Below are 21,395 nucleotides of genomic sequence, written 5' to 3'. Positions count from 1 at the left end.
TCTTGAGAGTCTACCATTTCCCCCTGCCCCCCGAAAATGCCATCTTGTAACGAGTTCTCTCCCTCTGGTTACCAGCCTGTCCTCTACTGTTTGGGAAACAAGGTGATGCCACTTTGTTGAAATGGAAGTAGTCTGCCTGTATTCGAATCGTTGGCCTTGGATCGTTTGTTGGTGTTGTTAGAGGACAGAATGGTGCAGATTTGTGAATGTTCAGTTCTCCACGAGAACCAGACTGTGCCACCATTGGCTCCCTGGCGGAAGTCTCCTGGCCCTCTCCATGGGGAAGCCTGACGAAAGGACTCCCACTCTGCTCTTGGCACTCCTGCAGCATGTGCTGGAAACTGCTGGAGGGATTTGTGCTTTTCCCCAGACCCAGGTGCCTATGGAGGTTAACACGCTGCCAGGAATACGGACACTTTATTTCTTCAGCTCCAAGTCAGCCCGCCTCCCCCTGAGGCTGAGAGCTGCAAGCTTCCTTGACTCTGGCTAGAAACTCCTCTTCCCACCTGTAAAGAGGTGGCGGGACATGGCAAGGGAACTTTGTTGCACTCACATCAGATCTAGGGCAGTTGTCTTTGGTTTTTGTTTGTTCATGTTTTTGTAGGCTTTAATTCACTTTGTTTTTCTTGTAGAAAACTACATGGTGAACACAAGTGGAGCCTGGGTCTTCTGCACGGAGACTCTGGTGTGGGCTTTACAAGATGGCCAGTGAATTCCTGATAGGGAGACTTGATGAACACAGTGTCTTTCCAGAGGTGGGGAAGAGACAGGTGTAGGTCTTGGGAATCAAAAGTGGCCTTGGTGAAGTTGCCCGGGTGGCAGTGCAGTCCCTGGCTGACGTGTAGCAGTCATCAGTACTGTCATCGTCTGTATCTTCTTGGGCTCAGGGACTGATACAGTGCCAGTGCCCCTGGGGCTGAGGATGAGACCGACCAGCACAGAGCGACAGCGGCTGCTCACCCTGCATGGGACAGTGTGGGGCCTGATGATCTTGTTCCCCGAGTCACCTTGCCACACAGATCACTGGAAAGCTTGGCAGGGACCATGGCCTCACGGACGGCAGTGGCTACCTCTCTAGAGCACTTAACACCCAGACCGATGTGTCCATTGTCCTCTTTGATGGCAACAAATGCCTAGAACCTGGTGCGCTGGTCAGCATGGGTTTGCTTTTGTGCCAGCATAGTCTTCAAAACCTTATCCTTGAGGGATGCTCCCAGGAAAGTCAGTGATCTCAGATTCCTTGATAGGCAGGGAGAAGAGATAGATCTCCAGGATATGACCTTCATGTCCTAAACCAGGTGGCCCAGCTTGGTGATGAGGACCCACTCCTTGTCCTCAGCCTTGCCTCTGCAAGCTCTGTGGTCTTGGCAGCTCTAACTCCTGCTATGACCCTGACCCTGGATACTGCTGCGGAAGCCACCGCCTTGGCCTCCCATCGCAGGGCCCCCCAGCGGCACTAGTGTCCTCTGCTGTTTGATGTTTTCTCAGAGAAGCAGGGCCGTTGTCTTTGAATGGACGATGGTAGTGGGCGGGAGGGTAGGAGGAGGCCGGATCACACCATTTACTAGATGAGTGATCTCAAGTCAGTAAAAATAGGGCCGATATTCTCGGTCTTTTAGTGTTGTGGGGAAGATAAAATTACAAAGCAACTGGCAAGCTAGGGATTAATTTACCCTTCTTCTTCTGCTTTCTTCCTTTTCTTCTCTTCTCCTCACAGTCCACCACACCTTTTTCCTCCTGTCTGCCTCTGATCATTGAATGGCTCATCGTGGGCAGGTGCAGAGCCCTTGGGGTGGTAGTAAAGCCCCCACGGTCATTCTCGTCACTTGTTGGAAGTCATGGCCAAATGCTTGGAGAAAAATGTGGTCATAATACAGATGGTCCCCAACTGATGATGGCTCCAACTGCAATTTTTCAGCTTTACTCTGGTGTGAAAGTGATTTGCATTCAGACTTTAAATTTTGAAAATGGATCATTCCTGGCTAGTGATATGTGTTAGGACAGTCTCACATGATGCCGGGGCAGTGACAGCCACAGCTGCCCATCAGCCCCATATTCACAAGGGTCAACAACCGATGCACTGACAATCATTCTGTAGCCATACAGCCATTGTTTTTCACTATCAGTACAGTATTCCAGAAATTACATGTGATATGCATTTACTATAAAATAAATGGGGTTTGTGTTGGATGACTTGGTTCAACTATAGGCTAATGCATTCTGAGCACACAGAAGGTAGGGCTCCACTAAGCTCTGAGTATTTAGCTGTATGAAATGCATTTTCAACTTAACACTGTTTTCATTTTATGATGGGTTTATTGGGACATAACCCCACTGTAAGTTGAGGAAGATCTGTATTTAAAATCAAGTTGGTTGTGGCCAATTTCATTTAATTATGCTTTTTCTCTGCTCCAGCCCCCACCAGGCCTGTTCTCAATATATAGTGACATTTCCTTTGGTGGCATCTTTGGAAAACGAGGAGTTTCATATAAGTGAAATTTCAATTTGTTTTCCAGAAAAATTAAGTTCACCTCCTTGTGACAAATCATACCAGACCTTCTCTAGGCTCAAAGGCACAGAAGGAACTAGACTGTATAGGTGGTAATGGTGCAGAATCAAGAATTTTCTTACATGAGAAAGTCGCACCTGGAGAGCTTTTAACATCCTTCACACTCAGGCCACATCCCAGACCAAGGACACTAGAGACTCCAGGGCTGGGATCCAGGCGTCAGTTGTTTTTAAAGCTCCAGGTGATTGTAATGTATAACCAGTGTTGAAGCCACAGCAGTATGGTTTCTCAACACCTTGAACCTCTATGTGTCTATGTGTGTATGAATTAAAAAGAAGGAGGAGGAGGAGAAGGAGAAAAATTCAATCATGTGGTCACCAGAGGCCAATGCTAAGTTCCATAAGAATGGGGGTGAGTGGAGTGTTAGTCACATCATTATGGAAATGCAGAAGATAGACCAGCTCCAGAGTGAGCCTGAGCACTGGCCGTAGCTGGTCACAAATCATGGAACTGGGCAGGAGAATAAAGAAAATACAGGAGGGGAAAAGACCAGATGAGAAGGAGAAAAAAGGCAAATCATATGTAAAATAAAGGAAGAGATTGGCAGGCATGACATTTAAATTCTCTTTGAGGGAGGAAATAGCCAAGTAAAGCAGATAAAAATCGAAGATGAATGATGGAGACGATGGTGACAGTGATAATCTTATGCAGTCTATTTTTGTCCTCCTGAATAATTTTCTCCAGTCAAGGTTTGGGTTTGGTGAAGGCAGATAATGAATTAGGAGAATGGTAGATTGGGGGACACATGATCAGCATTAGGCTAATGGCCTGGTCTGAAACCTTGGGATTTGATGAATGTATTCATTTACTGGACATCACACCTAATAAGAAGAAGCATAAATACTAATATAGATGGAAATGTGGGTGAATGAGTTCAAATGACAGGAGGTATTGTGTACACATTGATTAGCATGGAAGAGAAAGCAGAAAGTATCTGGCTTTTAGACACCTGGTTTACAAATAATCCACGCATGTCAGTGGCCTCTCCAGTTCCTTTCCATTTAATTTCCCCTTGCCCCTCCTGTAAACTTCCCTCTTCCTCCTGCAAACACTATGGATCAAAATCACAACAAAACATACAGGTTTGAAAACATTCTGTAGGATCCAAGTGGTGGAAGGAATATGACGGGAAATGCCTGTGTCCTTTGGAGCCGTGATTTTCAAACTTTAATTCTATAGCTTTTGGTCAAATGAAATGTTACCAGGAAGGGTTAGAGAACTAAGATATATTTAAAACAGAGAGAGGGTAAGCCAGCATCTGTTACGCTTTTTCTCCTCACATTAGCCATGAAGGAGATGCTGGAGGAAGCAGAGTTTGGAAATGATTTGAAAATGAAAGTTGACATGAGATTTTCAAATAAGACTGGACAATCTCTGTGACAGCTCAAGACCTTCCAACTCCACCCCACCCCCACCAGATTTTCCCCTTCACTCATTATACTGCCCTGGAGACCCCTGATCAATAATTCCTTTGGTTCTATATGTATCCATCAGAGGCTCAAGTCAGTTACAGGTCAAAGGACTCTCAGTCCTGCATCTATGAATATGAATTCAATTATACTGGCCTCCAGATTCTCAGGTAAACTCCTCTTCAGTGAGGATATGGCATGGTGCGAGTTAGGAGATGGGTAACACTGGAGGAATGAGGTGGGGGAAATTCTATTAGGGTGTCCAAAAAGGGTTGGGGGCGGTGCTCTGGGAGCAATGCTGCAGAGAAAGAGGAAACAGGTTCTCAAATTCTAATACATAAATAGTTTTGTCTGGAGTCAGTCCCAGAGAAGGGGATGCCAATCTTTTTCTTCTTTCCACCTATACTTCTTGGTTTCTTATTTTTAGTCTCTTCACAGCAAACCAGAATTTTGCTGAATTATTATTATTTTTTAAATGTTTGTATTTAGTTTTGAGAAAGAGAGAGAGAGAGAGACAGAGCACAAGTGGTGGTAGGGGGAGGGGTGGGAGGGGCAGAGAAGAAAGGAGACACAGAATCCAAAGCAGGCTCCAGGCTCTGAGCTGTCAGCACAGAAACTGATGTGGGGCTCAAACTCATGAACTGTGAGATCATGACCTGAGCTGAAATCAGATGCTTAACCGACTGAGCCACCCAAGTGCCCCTTGCTGAATTATTTACATTGCTTTATGAGACAGTGGGTTCTGGGTTGTAAATAGATCTTTGGGTCATAGCCCATTTACAAGCTAATGGTCCTGAAATGCATGATTGACTGTTGATCATGGAAGAGATTACATGTACTAAAACTGTTAATGAGAAATGTGGAGGTACACACATTTAGAAATTGTTCAGAGATTAAACGTTTATCTAGATGGGGCATCTCTGAGGGACTAGAAGGAATGTAAGGCAGTGTTTATGGCTCCTGTGTTCCAAACTTAGTTGTTGCCATAGAAAGGCCTCTACTACAGTGGTTCTTAACTCTTCAGAGTTATTCATACCTGGGGAATCTAAGAACGAATGCATTCTTTCCATAATATGCTTATACATACAAATTCTTGCATATGTTTTCAGGGGGTTCGCAGAACTTACTCAAGACTTCTAGTTGCTCTTGGACACTAGGCTGAGAAGTTTTACTCTACCAAATTCGAGGAAAGCACTCGTCCACGTATTCCTCTTTGGATAGAAATATTCCTATCTGGGAATAGGCTATAAGGTAGGGGTAAGAGAATCCATCCCAGTGCTTCTAGGATCTAGTGCATTTAACATTTGAAGACAGCATTCAAGAGTTTGCACAAAATACAGAAAGGTGTATAAGACACGGTCTTTTTCCTGAAGGAAAATTAGATTTGGTTAGACTAGAGTATAAGGGATACAGTGGTAGTAGTAGTAGTTGTGGCAGGAGAGGTAGACTAGATCTGGACCAGAAGGGGCCTTGAATGCCACATTAAGGAACTGAAACTTAACTCTGAAGGCCAGTGTCTTCCAACCGAACAGTCTTTGTTATAGAATCTTCATCGTTTTGCCATATCTATATGCCAACACTACAATCAGATCTTTTTCAAAAGGATCCTCCCTTAAAATTTGTGTTTATTTAGGCTTAATATTCATGGTTTTGTGTTTTCTTGTTATTAGTTATAATATCCATGCAAATTAGAACATGCCTCTTAAAATAAAAATATTAATTTGCCTTCTTCCTGAAAAAGCCTCATATGCAATCGGCATTCCTCGCTTTGGGAAACACTGTCTAGGGCAGTAGGGATTTCTGATTGGGTGGGAGGTTATGTTATAGAAGTGTCTCCTCAAAAGGTGTCATTTGGCAGTTGAGTGTCAGTGGGGGGTGGACAGACTGCTGGTGGTGAGGCCAAGCAGAGACCATTGATCAAGGCAAACATGGTGAGACCCTGGCCTAAGAGGCAGAGTGGAGGCAAGATGTGGAGTCTCTGAAACCCTGTCTCTAGAAAGACCACCTTAGAATTGAAACCCAAAACAACTGTCAGGGAAATTATTTAGTAATTACGTCGGCCCTTAGAGGGAGTACAATAATATGATTATTTCTTGTGTATTTACATTTTATTTATATTATTTTAATTCATTTTTATGCATAAAGAGAGTATTTTCTGTAGCCTCTAATCCACTGACAATTTTTGATAAATATGGCTGGGAAAAAAAGGTCAGTGGCATTTCTGTTGTTTATGAGTGTCTGAGACCTTGACAGTGAGGATGAAAATCAAGTGGGATATTTCTGTACACTCCTGTAGTCTTCTCTGATTTAATTTTTCTTGTTAACTGAAACATAGACATAATTCTTGCCCCATTGTTGCAGGCAGCTCAAATGATACAAGGAATGCAACAGAACTTTGTCTACTATAAGGTGTTATTATACATTATGTAAGATGAAAGGTATTAGCATTGTTATTAGCTGTCTTGGCAAGGAGTTGGGTTAATGACATTTCCTTCAAATTTCTTTTTCATCTCAATGAATATTTGGTGAGAAGAACATAGTGTGAGTTGATCTCTAATTGAGGGGCTTCTAGTTAGTCTGACTAAAATACTACCCTGGAAAAGAATAACTTCAGTTTGCCCTTGATGCAGAAGTACTGAATGGCCTGGATGTGCTTACAGTTTCCTTGTAAGCATATGATGACTGCTACATAGGGGCAGAGAACCTTCCAGGAACACCAACCAACAATGTATTCTTTTTGTTCCGGGAATCATGAAGTCTAATAAATATTTGTTCAGATTATTCCAGAAATGAGAGAGAAAATGGGTTCCGACTTCAAAGTCATTTTTAACTTGGTCATACCTGATATTTGGAATATGGAATCAGCTGAACTATGGTGGAAACTGCTTGGGCCTTGCAGAATGAGGCTCCTGGTTCAAGTCTTGTTGCCCCTAACTAGCTACATGACTCTGGGGCTGTCATGTGAGTCTCTGAGTCTTGGTTGCCCTCCATAAAATGGAAATAGTAATCGTGACCCTAGCAAGGTTCATTGTAGTATCAAACAGGGTGACATGAAGATGATCTTTGTTAAATATGAAGTGCCCTATAGACATCATCACCATTGTCATCATCATTGTTACAATAAAAGTATCTATTGAGTGCTTATTATGTTATCTGTATATATTAACTTACTTGATTCTTATAATTAATCTCAAAATATAAATGCAATTATTATCCCAGTTTTCTGGAAAAAACAAATGCATCTAGAGATTAAAGTGCCGTGTATTGAATGGAAAATCTGGGATTTGAAGCCAAGCAAGCTGATTCCAAAACCTGCATCATCTTTATTCCCCAATAGTGATATTCTATTTACCTAAAAGAGTTTCCGAACCTTCAAAAATCAACCTGCAACCTCCTGTGTGTTGAGAACACAGTACGGAGAGCAACTTTAGGGGAGCGATATTTCTTCTGCATCCTCTTCCCACCATCTCATTTAAAATATTTAGACTTCAGTTATGTTAAGATGACATTTGAACGCACTTAAAAGGAGTTAGGTACAATTCAGCATCTATCTCAAAGAGCATTTCCATTTCTCCGTAAACACTGTGTTAGAGAGAACTGTTTTCTGCACTTGATACATGACTCTATGACCTTCAGCCATTTGGCCTAAAAAGCCCCTTTTCAGCTCTAAGAGTTTTTCTTTCCTTGTGACCATAGGAGTCTACTGTGCTTGTTTGGTCATTGGCGTTCAACAGGGAAGACCCTGGGAGGTTACGTATGTTTTCTCGTCTGTACTCTCCATCCATCAAGATGAGCAAAAGGAGGGAAGCTGGGTTGTGAAGGCAGGGTGACAGGTCCTTGAGGTCAAACTGTGCCTCACTGACAACTTTAGCCAGGACTAAGAATTAGTTCTGTCTTATTAGGACTTATTAGCTTATTTCAAATTAGTACCTATCATTACTCGTAGAATAAATGTAATTATAGCGACAGTTATCGAGTCCTACTTGGGAGCCACACACTGTGCCAGCATTCTTTATACGTGCTAAAATGCTTAATTGTCTTGGTAACTTAGGGCCATAGGGTCACGGGGGTCTTCAGGAACACCTCTTAACCTGCCAAGTAATACTCACCAACCTGCCCATGGTATTAACAGTCTTAACAGTCTGACATGCATCTATTTTTCTTTCTTTCTTTTTTTTTTAGATGTTTATTTATTTTTGAGAAAGAGCGAGCAGTGTAGGGGCAGAGAGAGAGAGGGAGACAGAGGATCCGACAGCACAGAGCCCGATGCCGGGCTTGAACTCACGAGCAGTGAGATTATGATCTGAGTTCGATGCTTAACCAAATGAGCCACCCAGGTGCCCTAAGCTTCTATTTTTCTAAGCAAGGAAGATCTTGGGCTTTGTGATCCTTTCCTGCATATAAGAGGCCTGTCCCCAAAAAGAGAAGAAACCTCTTTGTTTAGAAGTCATGTTTGCTTGGTTTTTATGAATCTGTGAAAAGGTGGAGTTGTCCCTCAGTTTCCTAAATGTGGCAGAAGTTGTAATGGGATATCGGCATACACTTTAAATAAGCGCTCATTAAGAAATGCATCTCCCTGTGTTGGAAGGTAGCAGACTTGGGGCTCCAGAGACTCATCGGTCAGGCACAGACAACACCCCTCTGCTACCTTCCCGAGCATCTCGGAGAGATTCATCAGCTCTGGAGCTCGGGACGTCAAGCAAGAATAGGAAGCTATGTGAGTGACATGTGCATGCTGCTTAGACTTGGACTTGGACTTGGCATATAAAACCCTTGATTCAGTCTTGACCTTTTGGTATTGTGTGTGTGTGTGTGTGTGTGTGTGTGTGTGTGTGTGTGTGTGTATGTTTTAAAGAATCGCAGTATAATCTGTATGAATAAGGAAGAAGTGTGGCAAATCCTAGAATAGATGGGTATTATTATCACTCCCTTTTAAAGTGGACAGTCCTGGGGCTTAATGGAGTTAAAGCACTTGAATGATGAAGCCAGAATTAGAATCCAAGTTTGTCTGCTTCTAGAGCTTGCTCCTCATAACCACCTCATTAGAATACCACCCATAACTTAAGCAGGTGGCCCTGAATCAAACTTAAGTCCATCAACCAAATCTATGACTCCCTAAGGAGACGTGACAACACATAAGTGGAGATTTTAAGGCACTTTACGGATACTAAATATGTATCTCTCCCTACTAACGCATATTCATCTGAATTCATTCATTTACTCATCCATTAAGCAAAGATTTATTGAGTGTCTGCTACATATATGCTCTACTACTAAAGGATAAGGGATAAGTGAATGCAGGAAAACCAGAATAATGAATTAGATACAGATTCTGTTCCTAAGGTCTCACATAAGTCAGAGATATATATAAGTAACTTAAGGTATAAATGATAAGTACTACAAGAGAGTTGCAATAATGGAATGACATGTATTCTAGGTGTTTGTGTGTGTGTGTGTATGTGTGTGTGCTGTGCACCTGTGCATTCGTGTGCAAGTATGTATTTGGCAATTGGTTATGGCTAATGAGAGAGGTCTAAGTTGAACAAATGCAGGGAAGCAGGCAATAAAATAATAATTGCAAGCAGACTGGTTTAGTTAGCATGAAGGGTCCATAAAAAAGAAATAGAATTTAAGACTAGAAATTTCAGCAGAACATTACACTTTGCATTCAGAGGAGTGGTGTTATTGATTCTGTGCTTCAACAAGAAGTATCTGGCATCACTATGCTGTAGGGGCCAGCAAACCACAGCTTACGGGTCAAATATGACCCATAACCTGTTTTCCGGTGGCCAGTACGTGGAGAATGGCTTTTTAGATTTGAAAATGTTGTTTAAAAATAAATAAGCAAATAAACAAAGAAAATACGTGATGGAGACTTTATGCAGCACAAAAACCCTGAAAGTTTGCCAACACCTCAGTGCATAGAATGGATTCATGGAGGGTACTGGATTAGGGAAGACCAGCCTTCCCCAGGGAATAGCCATAGTCCAGGCAAGAAAGAATGAGGGCACGGGTGAGAGCATGGAGTCTGAAAATGCAGGAGACTGGAGGAAGACAAGGACCGGATATTTGTGCATTTGGGAATTTTCTCAAAATGATAACTGAAGCCAGAACAGTGAATGAAAGGGGAAAGAACCAAGAATTGATTTTTGATAAACATCTGTTGATAGAGCGGGGAGTAAGAAGAGGGACAAGCAAACCCAATGACCCAGTATCATTGCTTCCATTGGTTCCATTAGCACAAGCTCTTAGGTCCTTGGCTTTCTCTGTACCTCCCCAAGTGAGAATGTGATGATATCAAGATGCCGCAGCTTCAGCTGTTAGGAGGAAACGGTGACCTATTCCTTAAGTTTAACTTCTCAAGTTACGTGTCCATCATCTTTCAAATACAAGCAGATCCCAGGTACCTTCAAGTTCTCCCCAAGCCACCTCTTCTCTGTGGCATCCCTGGAAGCTTCTTGGCTGATGAGGTTTACAGACACATCAGTTTATTTTCCTTCCTGCACATCCAGAATTGATGGACTGGATAAGCATACTTAATAGCCCGGTTGCAATGTTGGCTTCTAGACTCCAGAATCACTACTGTACGTGAAAACTGCTGCTGGAAAGGAAGCAGGATGCTCATGCAGCCATACCATAAAGACTGTGAAATGCAATGCAAAGGTTCTCATGAGGCAGTCAGGAGATGACAATGATAAAGGTTTACAGCGATTTTAAGGGACAGAAGAGGCTTTCAACTGAAGATAAATAAAAGAAGGTTGGTAAGAACTGAATGATTTGCTTTGGGAATGGTACTGAGAAGGACCAGGCCCATAGGCAGAGGGCAGAGGGGTGGCTAAGTGAGAGGACCCAGGGAAGGGAAGGGAAGGGTAGAAATAGTCTAGACTCTCAACTAGGCACCGTGCAGAGAAAACCTCACGTCCCTACACTATGCTTTCATGTAGATCATCTCAGGAGTTTGGCCTCAGATTAGCAAATTACAGAGAAGCTCGGTGTTCAAGTTCCATAGGAATGAAATAACAGTGGTGAGTGCAGGAGGGAGGGTGGTTGTGTTTGGAGTGGGGAGCGGATGTTAAAGTCTCAGGTTTTGGAGCAGTGTCAGTTTTGAATGCAGATGTGTCTCCCACGTGTGACTGGGGGGCGGGGGGGGGGGGGGGGGGGGGCTGAAATGGACAGCCTTGGCCCCCCGTGAGGTCCAGCAGCTGAGAGAGGAGGACAGCAGATGGAAGGAGCTGTCGGTGTGAAAACAGAAGGTGGTGAACGGGTCCCGGAATGGGTGCCCTCCTCCACTGCGACTTGGTTAGGGCCACACATACCATGGGACTTATACCGCTGAATGCTGAGTGTGGGAAGCAAATGCGAGGGAGCTTGGCTCAAAGGTAGGGCTGTAGGGGGATAGAGCTTCTCAAAAGGTGACAGTTTTTTGAGATGTTGTTTGGGCCCAAGAAGAGAAGTAAATCTCTCCAAGAACAATATGAAATGAATAGAAAGTACCAACACAAGAGGCCCATCAAGAAATGTTTTCCATGAGGCCACACTGCCCAGAGACCCAAGCTGCACAAGCTGACTACGCATGCCTAGAACACTTGTTTATTACAGAAGCTTTTAGGATGCTGGGATGAGAAAGATGTCAGATCAGCTCTGGGGCCAAATCCCTTCGCTGAACTTGGCCAGGGTTAGATTGACTTCAGAATATTATATCCCACTTCATTTGCTAAGGGAATAAAGGAAACTTGAAGGATTCAAGAGTGAACAGGAGCTCCATGTGAACGTCTGTGCTGTGTGTGTGAAGCAAGGCAGAGTGCAGAGCAGAAGCCTCTCGGGCTCTGCATCAGGACAGCCCCAGTGTGGCTCTTCCCGGCTGTGTGCACCCCTCCTCTCCTCTCCCACCTCACTTCCCTCCCCTGCTCCCCTCCAAAGGAGGAAAAGAAATGCCTACCTCAGGTCCACATCCTTTATAAAGCATCTAGTACTGTCTATGCACATAAACAGCCTCTCCAAAATGAAAATTCTTTTAATTACATTTATGATTTTTAAAATCCTGATTTCTGCCCAGATGTGCAGATAAGGGCAATTTATTTCTCGTTAAGATTGCATTGCCTTCGCCTACAGTGAGGGACACCTCACACATTTTGCAGGAAATATCTGTCACTAAAATACGGTCGACCTTTTCAGCAGGAGTCATGATGAAGCGACATAGCGATTATTGGGCAGAATCCTGGTGAACAGTCCTATGAAATATCCAGAGAAGCACATTCACCCTCATTTGGTTTTATGACTTCCAAGTGGTTCCTTGAATTTTAATCCTAACTGCATCTCTAGGAAATTTATAAGACTGCTGAAATAGCTAGTTCTGGTAAGATTTCACAGCTGGCATTGGAAAACTGATAGCCACAGTCAGCAGGAAAACCATCTTCCATGACTCAGGCAGGAGCTCAGTGGTACATGCACCTCCTTGAGGCTAGAGGAAGTGTTTGAATTGAACCTCCTTGAGCAGCCACGTCCAAGATGGCAGATTGCCAGTAGTCAGTTGACAGAGGCTCTCCTAGGGGATCAGTCATCATGGCTATGAACCCCATCTGTGTATTGGCTTCTCTATACAAGATGGCCAGACTACCTGGGTCTATGCATACTCAAGGATTAGAGGTGGAAACTTTCACCCCAAACCTGTAAGGCACTGAAAGTTCTCACAAAGGTCATGTGGATGCTTTCCAGCAATGGGTCTTGCTTACTTGAATCAAGTACTGTTCTTCTAAATGTTTGGTTTCTCATACTCAGAAACTGCCTCCTTCCCTCACCTCCCTCCCTCCTGGCAGTCTCTGTGAGCCTGTGTGTGTGCCAGCCACTGTCCTAGGCATAGGGATACCATCGTGAGCAAGATGGCTCCAGCTCATGCCTCAAGGAGCTTGTGGTCTAGTTGGGGAGCTGGCTGAAAGTGGCTCACTCCAGCGCCTCCCCACCCTATCTGCCTCCAGATGGTTGAACCCTTCAGGGTCTGGCCCTGATGTCCCTCTGGAGAAGAAGTGCCGCCATGGTGTCCCCAGAGATAATCAGCCCAGGATGCCCACATGGCCATGAGGTGGTTCAAAATGTGAGTGAGGCTTCTGTTCAGGTTTAAGATACTCCTTGACCTCCCCTGTAAGCAGGTGGGTTTAAACGACCTCTCAGGATAGTCTCTGATTGCTGAGGCTTGCAGGGAATCTTCTCAGAGTGGGCGATCCACTACCTTGGCTTCAATGAGACAGCTTCTGATACAAGCATTTCCCACAGAGATGAAATACCACTGGTGTTGAGTCCTGGTTCCTCATTTATTAATCAGGTGAGTTTGCATTTCCTCATTTGTAAGGTAAGGATAATAATCATACTTCTCTTATTGGGACAGTCGTAAAGATCACAGGCATTGAAACATGTAAAGATTTAGCATGCTGCCTGGCACATAGCAAGTGCTCGTTAAATGTTAGCTCATGTTATTTCTGTTCACTCTAACAGAAGGTCTCTGTGATTATGCCACATTTGCAAGACACTTTTACCAGATGTAAGAAAGGTTTCAGTAGCTATTGGAGGACACTTCAGAAGCTACGGAAGTTTCCAACATTCCATGGGCACATCCCTCCCTTTTCTACCTGTATAAGTTAGCCTATTAACCTGGATCCTGTGTCACTAAGATATTTGACAATAAGCACATCAGTGGTTCCCTACTCACACGCAAAGTGAAACCCCAAAGAGAAGCATTTTCCAGAAGGAAACCTATTTTCTCTCTTCAACTCATTTGGTTGAGGCAATCAGAAGCATTCGGATGAGCTTCAGTAGGATGTTGAAACCCTGCTGCACACACTTCATTAAATCTGGGCAGAAAAAATAGTGTCTTAGCTACTGAGGGAAGGAGGCTACAGGAGCCAATGGAGCCTGAGGAACATTGTGAGCTTGGCTGGAAATAAAAAACAGTTGGTGTGTGATTCAAGAAAATGGTTAAACAGACGAAGGGAATATGGAGAGGGCTCTGCCACTCATGGGGGAACACTGTTTACATACCAATTCCTTCTTCTTCATGCACTCCATGAGGATGATGAACAGATGCTGAGCTTGGGTTCGAGTGTAGGTGAAAGTCTTCTGGATGGTCACTAGCAGCTGGTCCCTCAGAGATTCATTGATAAGTCTGTAATTAAAAACAATGTCAACAACAGGTCAACCTGGCTCCTGTTCAGTACATGTTTCTGAGAAATATTCTAGAACACAAGAAAGCATTGTGAGGACTGACTTTAGAGATGAGTTATTTGTTCCTCTATTTTTCTTGCAATAGTTATTTCGACTGTGATAATTAAAAAAAAAGCAGTGCACTTAAAAATAAATCTATTTGAATGTCTCAGAACCTAAAATAGTAAAGCAAGAAGATTAATTTGGTTCTATTTTTGTCTGTCTTTTTCTTTCTTTTATAGGGCATGTGTCTAATACCCTCTTCCTCAAGTGCCGTTATCAAAAAAAGCCTTACTCATTAGCATCTTAGTAAAAATTTACTGTGTGACTTATATGAAGATTTAAACTTCATCTCTAATTGTGAGGGAAAAAGCTTACATCTAAGTAATTTGAGCACCAATGAGGAGAAGTAGGACTCATGATTTCTCTAAAATCATTTCAAGTAGGTAGCTTATCTGGCCTATGATTCAGGTCGTCATTTATGTCGAGCATTGGCTCTGTTATTTCCAAAAGAGCGTGATCTACAGGAGGTTTTATATGGACACTTTATTAAGAGATACTTTTCAGGCTATCGAAGAATGAGTGAGAGCAAGGGAGGTACATCATACCCAATCACTGCTTTGTTACCTCTTGAAGATGAACCTGTTGTAACTTTATCTCCGCTCATACTAGCCTGGTGAGAACTGGGCTATCTTTACCAGCCATCAGACGGCAGGGAATAAAATAAATCACTCTACTGTTAATAGAATCTGTCCAAAATCAGAAAGATAATACTGCTTTCAAGGAACAATGACAAAATTATCATACTTTGCCTAGAATTCTACAGCTTTATAATTTTCCCCATAATTGAAGTACCAGAAAATCCTATATACGATAGTAAATATAATGATCTCATTTGGTGCTTATGGAAACCCTGTAGGCTAAAGGTCTGTACAATTCTTTTCTTTACAGAGAGAGAGAACTCACATGTGCAAGCAGAGGGGGGAGGGGCAGAGAGGGAGGGAGAGAGAACTTCAAGCAGGCTCCACACCCAGCATGGAGTGGAGCTCAACATGGGGCTCCATGTGGGGCTTGATCCCATGACTGTGAGATCATGACCTGAGCTGAAATCAGGAGTTGGACACTCAACTGACTGAGCCACCCAGGTGTCCCAGGTCAATACAATTTAAAAGGGAAGGATATTTAAGTCAGAAAGAGCCAGATGCTTAAGGTCACTCAGCAAATAAGTGGCAAAGCCAGAACCAGAATCTAGTTCTTCTGATTCCTTGTCCATTACTTTTTCCATCACACCATGCTGTCTCTTATTACACCAAGTGTACTATACCTTGGACTCTCTTCATCACTGTGGCTACTCGGGAAGCAAATTGTAAAATTTTCTCTTACGTGAAAGCATAACAAATTTTGTTGCTTAATAGAAACCAAGATGGGAGGCTTGAGGATATTTCATATCAGTGGCCTTTTGTGCCCCAGGATTGTGTGAGGATCACCTAAGCCCACTAGGTTGGACATTATGGTGCCCTACATTGAGGAGGGTGCATGCCTCATGACAGGATTATACCAAGGATCCTGGAATGTCACTTAGCTCAATGGAAGATTGGGTTACCCCTTCTGCCCCCCATGAACATTTTTTTAAAAAAGAGAATTGTCCACAAGAAGACGAAAAATAATACCAGGTCCTCTCAAGATTACTAGATCATTCTGGAGGACTCTGTGGCCTTAGGTGTACACCAATCTGAAACCATTCATTAATTGGTTCACTCATTCATTCAACAATTGCCTAGTGATGTCTATTTAGTGCCAGACATTGTGGTATATGCCAGGGCTATAGGGATAGACGAGATATATACACTTCTAGCCTTCAATGAGCTTACACACAGGTAGAATAGAAAGACATGAATCAGCAATTCAAGTGTGATTGGCAGTGGTAAAGAAGTAAAGAAGTTGTGACAGCTGAATGTAATCGAACCTAGGGGGTACAAGGAAGACCCCTCTGAGGCAGTACTGTTTAAGCTGAGACGTGAAGAATAAATTAACATTAGGATAATCAGGGATGTGGTGGAGCTGGGTAAGAGCATTCTTGGCAGTATGAACAGCCTGGACAGGAAACAGCATTAACAAGCCCAGTTTTGAGAAAATAAAAGGTGAGTATGGCTATAACTTGGAGAGCAAAAGAAAGAGTGAAACAAAATGGTGCTGCAAAAGGGGTGAGAATGAGATCATGGGGAACTTTTGGGATAGTGCTAGAGATTTTGGATTGTATCCACAGGCAATGAGAAGCCATTGGAGAGTGACACAATTTGTGTTGCCAATTTTCTTGAAGAGTCAAGACAGGAGCAGTCATAACTGGGTATGTATCTGCTTGACAGGCAACCCATGCGGATGGGTCTAGAGGGTTCTGCAGTATCAAGTGTACGTAAATGTTGTACACGATTAACAACAGAGGAAGAGACTCTCCTGATTAGCCACTTGATAGATCTAATCATTCATTTGCAGGTGTTTAATTTTGATAACAACTCAAAATTTGTTTTCCACTGCTAACCACCTGTAGTGAATTCCCAGTTCCCTGAGGTCATTAACTGTTTGAGGGATCTGTCATCTGTATCTAATATATCATTTTGTAAACACTGAGAAATGCTGTGCAACTTAGCTAATTGTGGGTTTTAGTGGTGAGGAGAGCTGAAGGATGCTAAGCATCTTATCTTTTTTTTTAGCTCAATTTTGCAATTGAATCAAGTTGTGGCTTTGGTTAAATCCTATAGCAACAAGAGCCCAGAATTCTACTACTAGAACTATAAAGATTCTCCAGGTTGGTTTTCCAAAGTGTGGGATGCCTGTCACTGATCGAACAGAGTGAGTGGTTTTAGGTGGGACAAAGATGATTTTGTCATTCCAAAACATTGTTTTACTCATTAAACATTAAATAACTGTTATTTTGGCTTTAGTTCTTTTTCCATCAAGAGGAAAATCACATTTTTGATGCTTCTTTGACTTTAAAAGCTCACAAACATTTGCAAACCTCCCCCTTTTGACAAAGAAATAATATGTATCAGATCCTAAGCTTTTTGCAGAAAGAGTTTAATAACTTTTCAAAACAAGATCCTGTATAACATTTGATGTGTTCAGAGCATATCGTGGTTTATGACACATGATGGGCTACAGAGATAATATCATTTGATTTTCATAAGAATCTGAGAGAGAAGCAGGTGGTAATTCCATTTTGCAGAAGAGGAGGCTGTGGTCCAGAGAGGCTAAATGATTTGTACCAAGTCATATAGCTTGAGTCAAGTCTGCTGATTTCAGCCTTCTTTCATGGTGCTGCTTTTACAGTTTGCAACCTATAAATATGTTTTCTGGTTTCCTAATCATCTGCACTGGAAGTAGACATTTAAATATATTTGTTGTAGGAAATTTGCTTTTCTTTTTTTCTGATAGAGCATCTGAGGGAAACCAGAAGAGTTTGGAGAAGATAGGGAGAAAACAGAGGACAATAGAAGATTCTATTTGCTTCTAATTTTTCACAAGTATTTGCTTTGCTGAATGAGATGTTTTGTATTTGGCACAAAGGCTGCCTCTGTCTTCTCTGAGGACCCTTTCTTACTTTGTGGCCATATTCTGCAGGATACTGGGAAGCCTGCTTTCTTGAAATTATTGCTTTCCTAGCTCTTCCCATGTTTTTTTCTTCTGCACAACACTGGAATGATTTAAAAATCTTGATTGTGATATTTAAAAAAATAGCAAAAAATAGCAAAAAATAGAAATAAGCCCATTTTTAGATTTCTTTTTAGGGAACCTGAATAGTGGTTGAAAATTTCTTGACATCAAAACATGGTCATAGTATTATATAAAATTTTAGTTTTAGAATTGGGTCTTTGACAAAGTGGTGCCTATTTATAGAAGCTGTTAATTTGTGTTTCCATATGTCCCAATGCTATTTTTGGTATACCTCAAATTAGAATGTTTCTTGATTTAGAAGGGTAGTCATTGAAGTGAGGAAAATCTCCATACTATGGCATTTGTGTCTCCATTTAAATGCTGAACTTGTGATCTGGAGCTTTTTGGATGAGTCACAGAAGTATCTGAAATAGGTCAACGTTCATCCAGGGCTGGAAGTAACCAAAGGAACTTCCCATACTTTGCTATTAGCATTCTGTTCAGATGCTAGCAATACAACCCACGTGTTCACACTTTTCTCAGAATGACTTTAATTACCTGCAATATCAGAGTCTCATTCCTAGATTGAAAAATTAGAAAATGCATTTAGAATTCAGTGGGACACAAAGAGCTAGACTTAGGTTAATGGCTTTGGAGGAGTGAAGCCCTTTTCCTGCCCTCCAAAGACACCCTCGGTTAATTTATTCAGACACAATATGAGAAAATTTTACCTATATAAATAAAAAAAAAGATCATTAATAATACCACAATTTGGTACTTAAAAGGCATCACTTTCCAGACAATCTCTAATGCTCTAAAGAAAAATGAAATTTTGTCATTTGCTAAAGCCAAAGCAAATCATTAAATGTAACCTTAGGACACAAAAAGTTTACATTTTTTGCCTAAGTTTACAGAGACTGGCATTTTTCTTTTCTTCTCCTTCTCTCCTATCCCCCTCCCCCCTTCTCTTCCTCTTCCTCCTTTTTCTTTTTCTTCTTTGTTAGTAGACATCACCCCTTCCTCCCAAATGCCAGGACTCTGGGGTCACAAGCAATAGCACGACTCTTCCCAGAGAGGAAGGACAACATTGTAAACAAATAAGCACCATAGTCGCCAGGGTCAGGGTGTCTGGAGTGAAGCTGTCACTTGCTACCCATATGATCTTGTGCAAGCTATTCAGTCTTTCTGTGTCATGTTTTTCATACATGTAAAATGAAAATTATGAGTGCTTATCTCATAGACTTGTGAATAGTAAATTAGTACGGCCCCCATTTGCCTGGGCAGACCACTCCCTACCAGTGAGATGTTGAGGAAACTCTGTAATCCTTCCATCCTCAATTTCCTCATTTATATAATGGGGATAATTATCCTACCTACACCATAGAGTTTAATGAAAGACAGTGTTTAGACCAGGTTCTTGCATGCAGAAGCTTTAAAAAATAGTAACTTCACTTTTGCAAGTATGCTTCTGGGAAGGGGGTCAGAGGTATGGGGAAAAGGGTGGGGTAAATCTCAATTCTCGCTCAAGGCAGTTTGTCAAAGATTCCTTCTACCCCCATATCCTACTCTGTGAGATGCTGGAACAAGTATAATTTTCTTTCTTGTTTTTTTTTTTTTTTTTTTTTTAGATGGATTAGTGATGGATTAATTCCTCACTGTTTTAAAATTAGTCTTTCTTGGGGCCTCTGAGTGGCTCAGTCAGTTAAGCATCTGACTCTTGATTTTGGCTCAGATCACAATCTCAAGTTTGGTGAGTTCAAGTCCTGAATCAGGCTCTGACAGCACAGAGCCCAAGCAGGCTTGGGATTCTCTCTCTCTCCCTCTCTCTTAGCTCCTCCCCTGCTTGTGCATGCTCTCTCTCTCTCTCTCTCTCTCTCTCTCTCTCAAAATAAAAAATAATAATAAATTAGTGTTTCTTATTAATTATCCATAGACAACTGCTGAATTAACTTGTCCCTCAATCCAGCTTCAAACAGTATCCCACAACAAAGAGCCTCTCGTTTTTGATATCCTATGTGTTATGCCTGTAGGGAAAGCCTCATATTGTCAGACAGTTTAGACTGATGCACTTCACAGGGTTGATTAAAGATGGACTATTTCCCAGGTATCTTTTAGGCAGATAAATTTCTTATTTTTTGCTTGGCTTCATAATCCAATGTGCTATTTGATGATTGCCTGATGGTGATATATGGGGCTATCTATAAGATGTTGTCTTCACTCTAGAACAAAAGTAGACACCCATGGCATGTTGAGTGTACCTTTCCTTCTTTGCATCATTGTTAATCTATCACAATAATCTCTCCCCTGAGCACCAGTGTGGCCTCAGAATAATTCTCAACACATTATTCTAGGACGCCGGTACCAGTTGATTGTTGTTGACACTCAAGATGAAAACCATTTGTCATCCCTGCACTAGAGATAAGAAAATCTCAAATATACTATCAAATGGTGAATACCAGGGATATCATAGGGTTAAAGAACTGTAAATTTTAGGTCTGTCTCCAAGACGCTGAATGAACTGTGGCTTTCATGAATTTAAAGAAACTGATTTTTTACCGCTTACTTTAGGGATCACTGCTTATGGATACTTGATTTGCATGGAATAACTCCAGAAAATACCATAAATATGTATATCAACTAGAGGACAGCTGTCCAGCAATTAGGACAATTAAAGAAAAAGTGTATTGAAGCTGAGTGGAGCCTCTCCTAGACAACAGTAGTGCAGACTTGAGTTAACCTTGGAATACTACTTTAATGCATCTTTAGTGTGTCTCTGGTGGAAGAAACTTTTATAGCAGGTGGTCACTGTTGTATCTAGTTTTTATGAATCCTGTAGTCCATAATCAACAAGGAGAATTGCATGGGGAATCTAATGGAAATCCATTAAGGACGCTGCAAACATTATCTATTATTAATGATACCACAGGGTGAGATGTTAATCCACTCTATTTCTAGCAGCTGCAGGTTCTAATATCAGCCAGGATGATTCAGAATTCATCTTCTCTAAGGTAGAGGAATTAAATACCAGGACATTTTATTATCTAAGTCTCCCTCAAATACATTTTAAATGTCTTTGTGGATTTTAAAGTCCTCACTGCTTCTTTTCATAAGAGAAAGAGGATGTGTCGTAGAAGTGGGTAAAGAAATGTACGTGTACATCTCACACTAAGGCAGAGAGGTGTATGGCAGCAATGGGAAGTACAATTCAGTTCTGTTGTCTGGTGAATGGAAGGTTCATTGACGTGACTGTAGAGAGAGCTGGGGCCAGAATGCAAAGGGTCTTCAGTCCAAGCCAAGGAATTTGGACTTGTCCTGTGGATTAATGGTCAACTGGTTTCCACAAAGAAGCCCCAAGAATTCTGAGGAGGTGCCCCAAAGATGCCTCAGAGCTGCATTAGTGGGTGAGAGCCAGGCACAGAAAGGAGGCCTATAGACCAGTGGTTCTCAAATTATGGTCCCTGGACCCACAGCATCAGCATCTCCTGGGTATTTCTTAGAAATGCAAATCACCTGGCCAATCAGACTTACTGAATTAGAAAATCTAAGATGGGGCCCAGCTATTTGATTTTTCA

General features: G+C 42.1%; 1 protein-coding gene across 10 annotated transcripts in view; it reads right to left on the bottom strand.

Annotated features, from left to right (window-relative positions):
- TRPM3 (transient receptor potential cation channel subfamily M member 3) overlaps positions 1 to 21,395 on the bottom strand; it is an 811,684-nt gene that overhangs the window by 160,368 nt on the left and 629,921 nt on the right. For all 10 annotated transcript variants that reach the window (XM_040449362.1, XM_040449364.1, XM_040449371.1 and 7 more), the window contains one exon: positions 14,011 to 14,134. In XM_040449362.1, the coding sequence (XP_040305296.1) occupies positions 14,011 to 14,134 (124 nt within the window). The remainder of the gene's footprint in view (positions 1 to 14,010; positions 14,135 to 21,395) is intronic.

The sequence above is a fragment of the Herpailurus yagouaroundi genome, unplaced genomic scaffold (assembly GCF_014898765.1).
Source record: "Herpailurus yagouaroundi ecotype Mexico unplaced genomic scaffold, PumYag 199, whole genome shotgun sequence".
NCBI classification, from domain to species: Eukaryota; Metazoa; Chordata; class Mammalia; order Carnivora; family Felidae; genus Herpailurus; species Herpailurus yagouaroundi.
The sequence above is the reverse complement of the archived record's forward strand: the minus strand, read 5'-3'. Positions and strand labels throughout refer to the sequence as shown.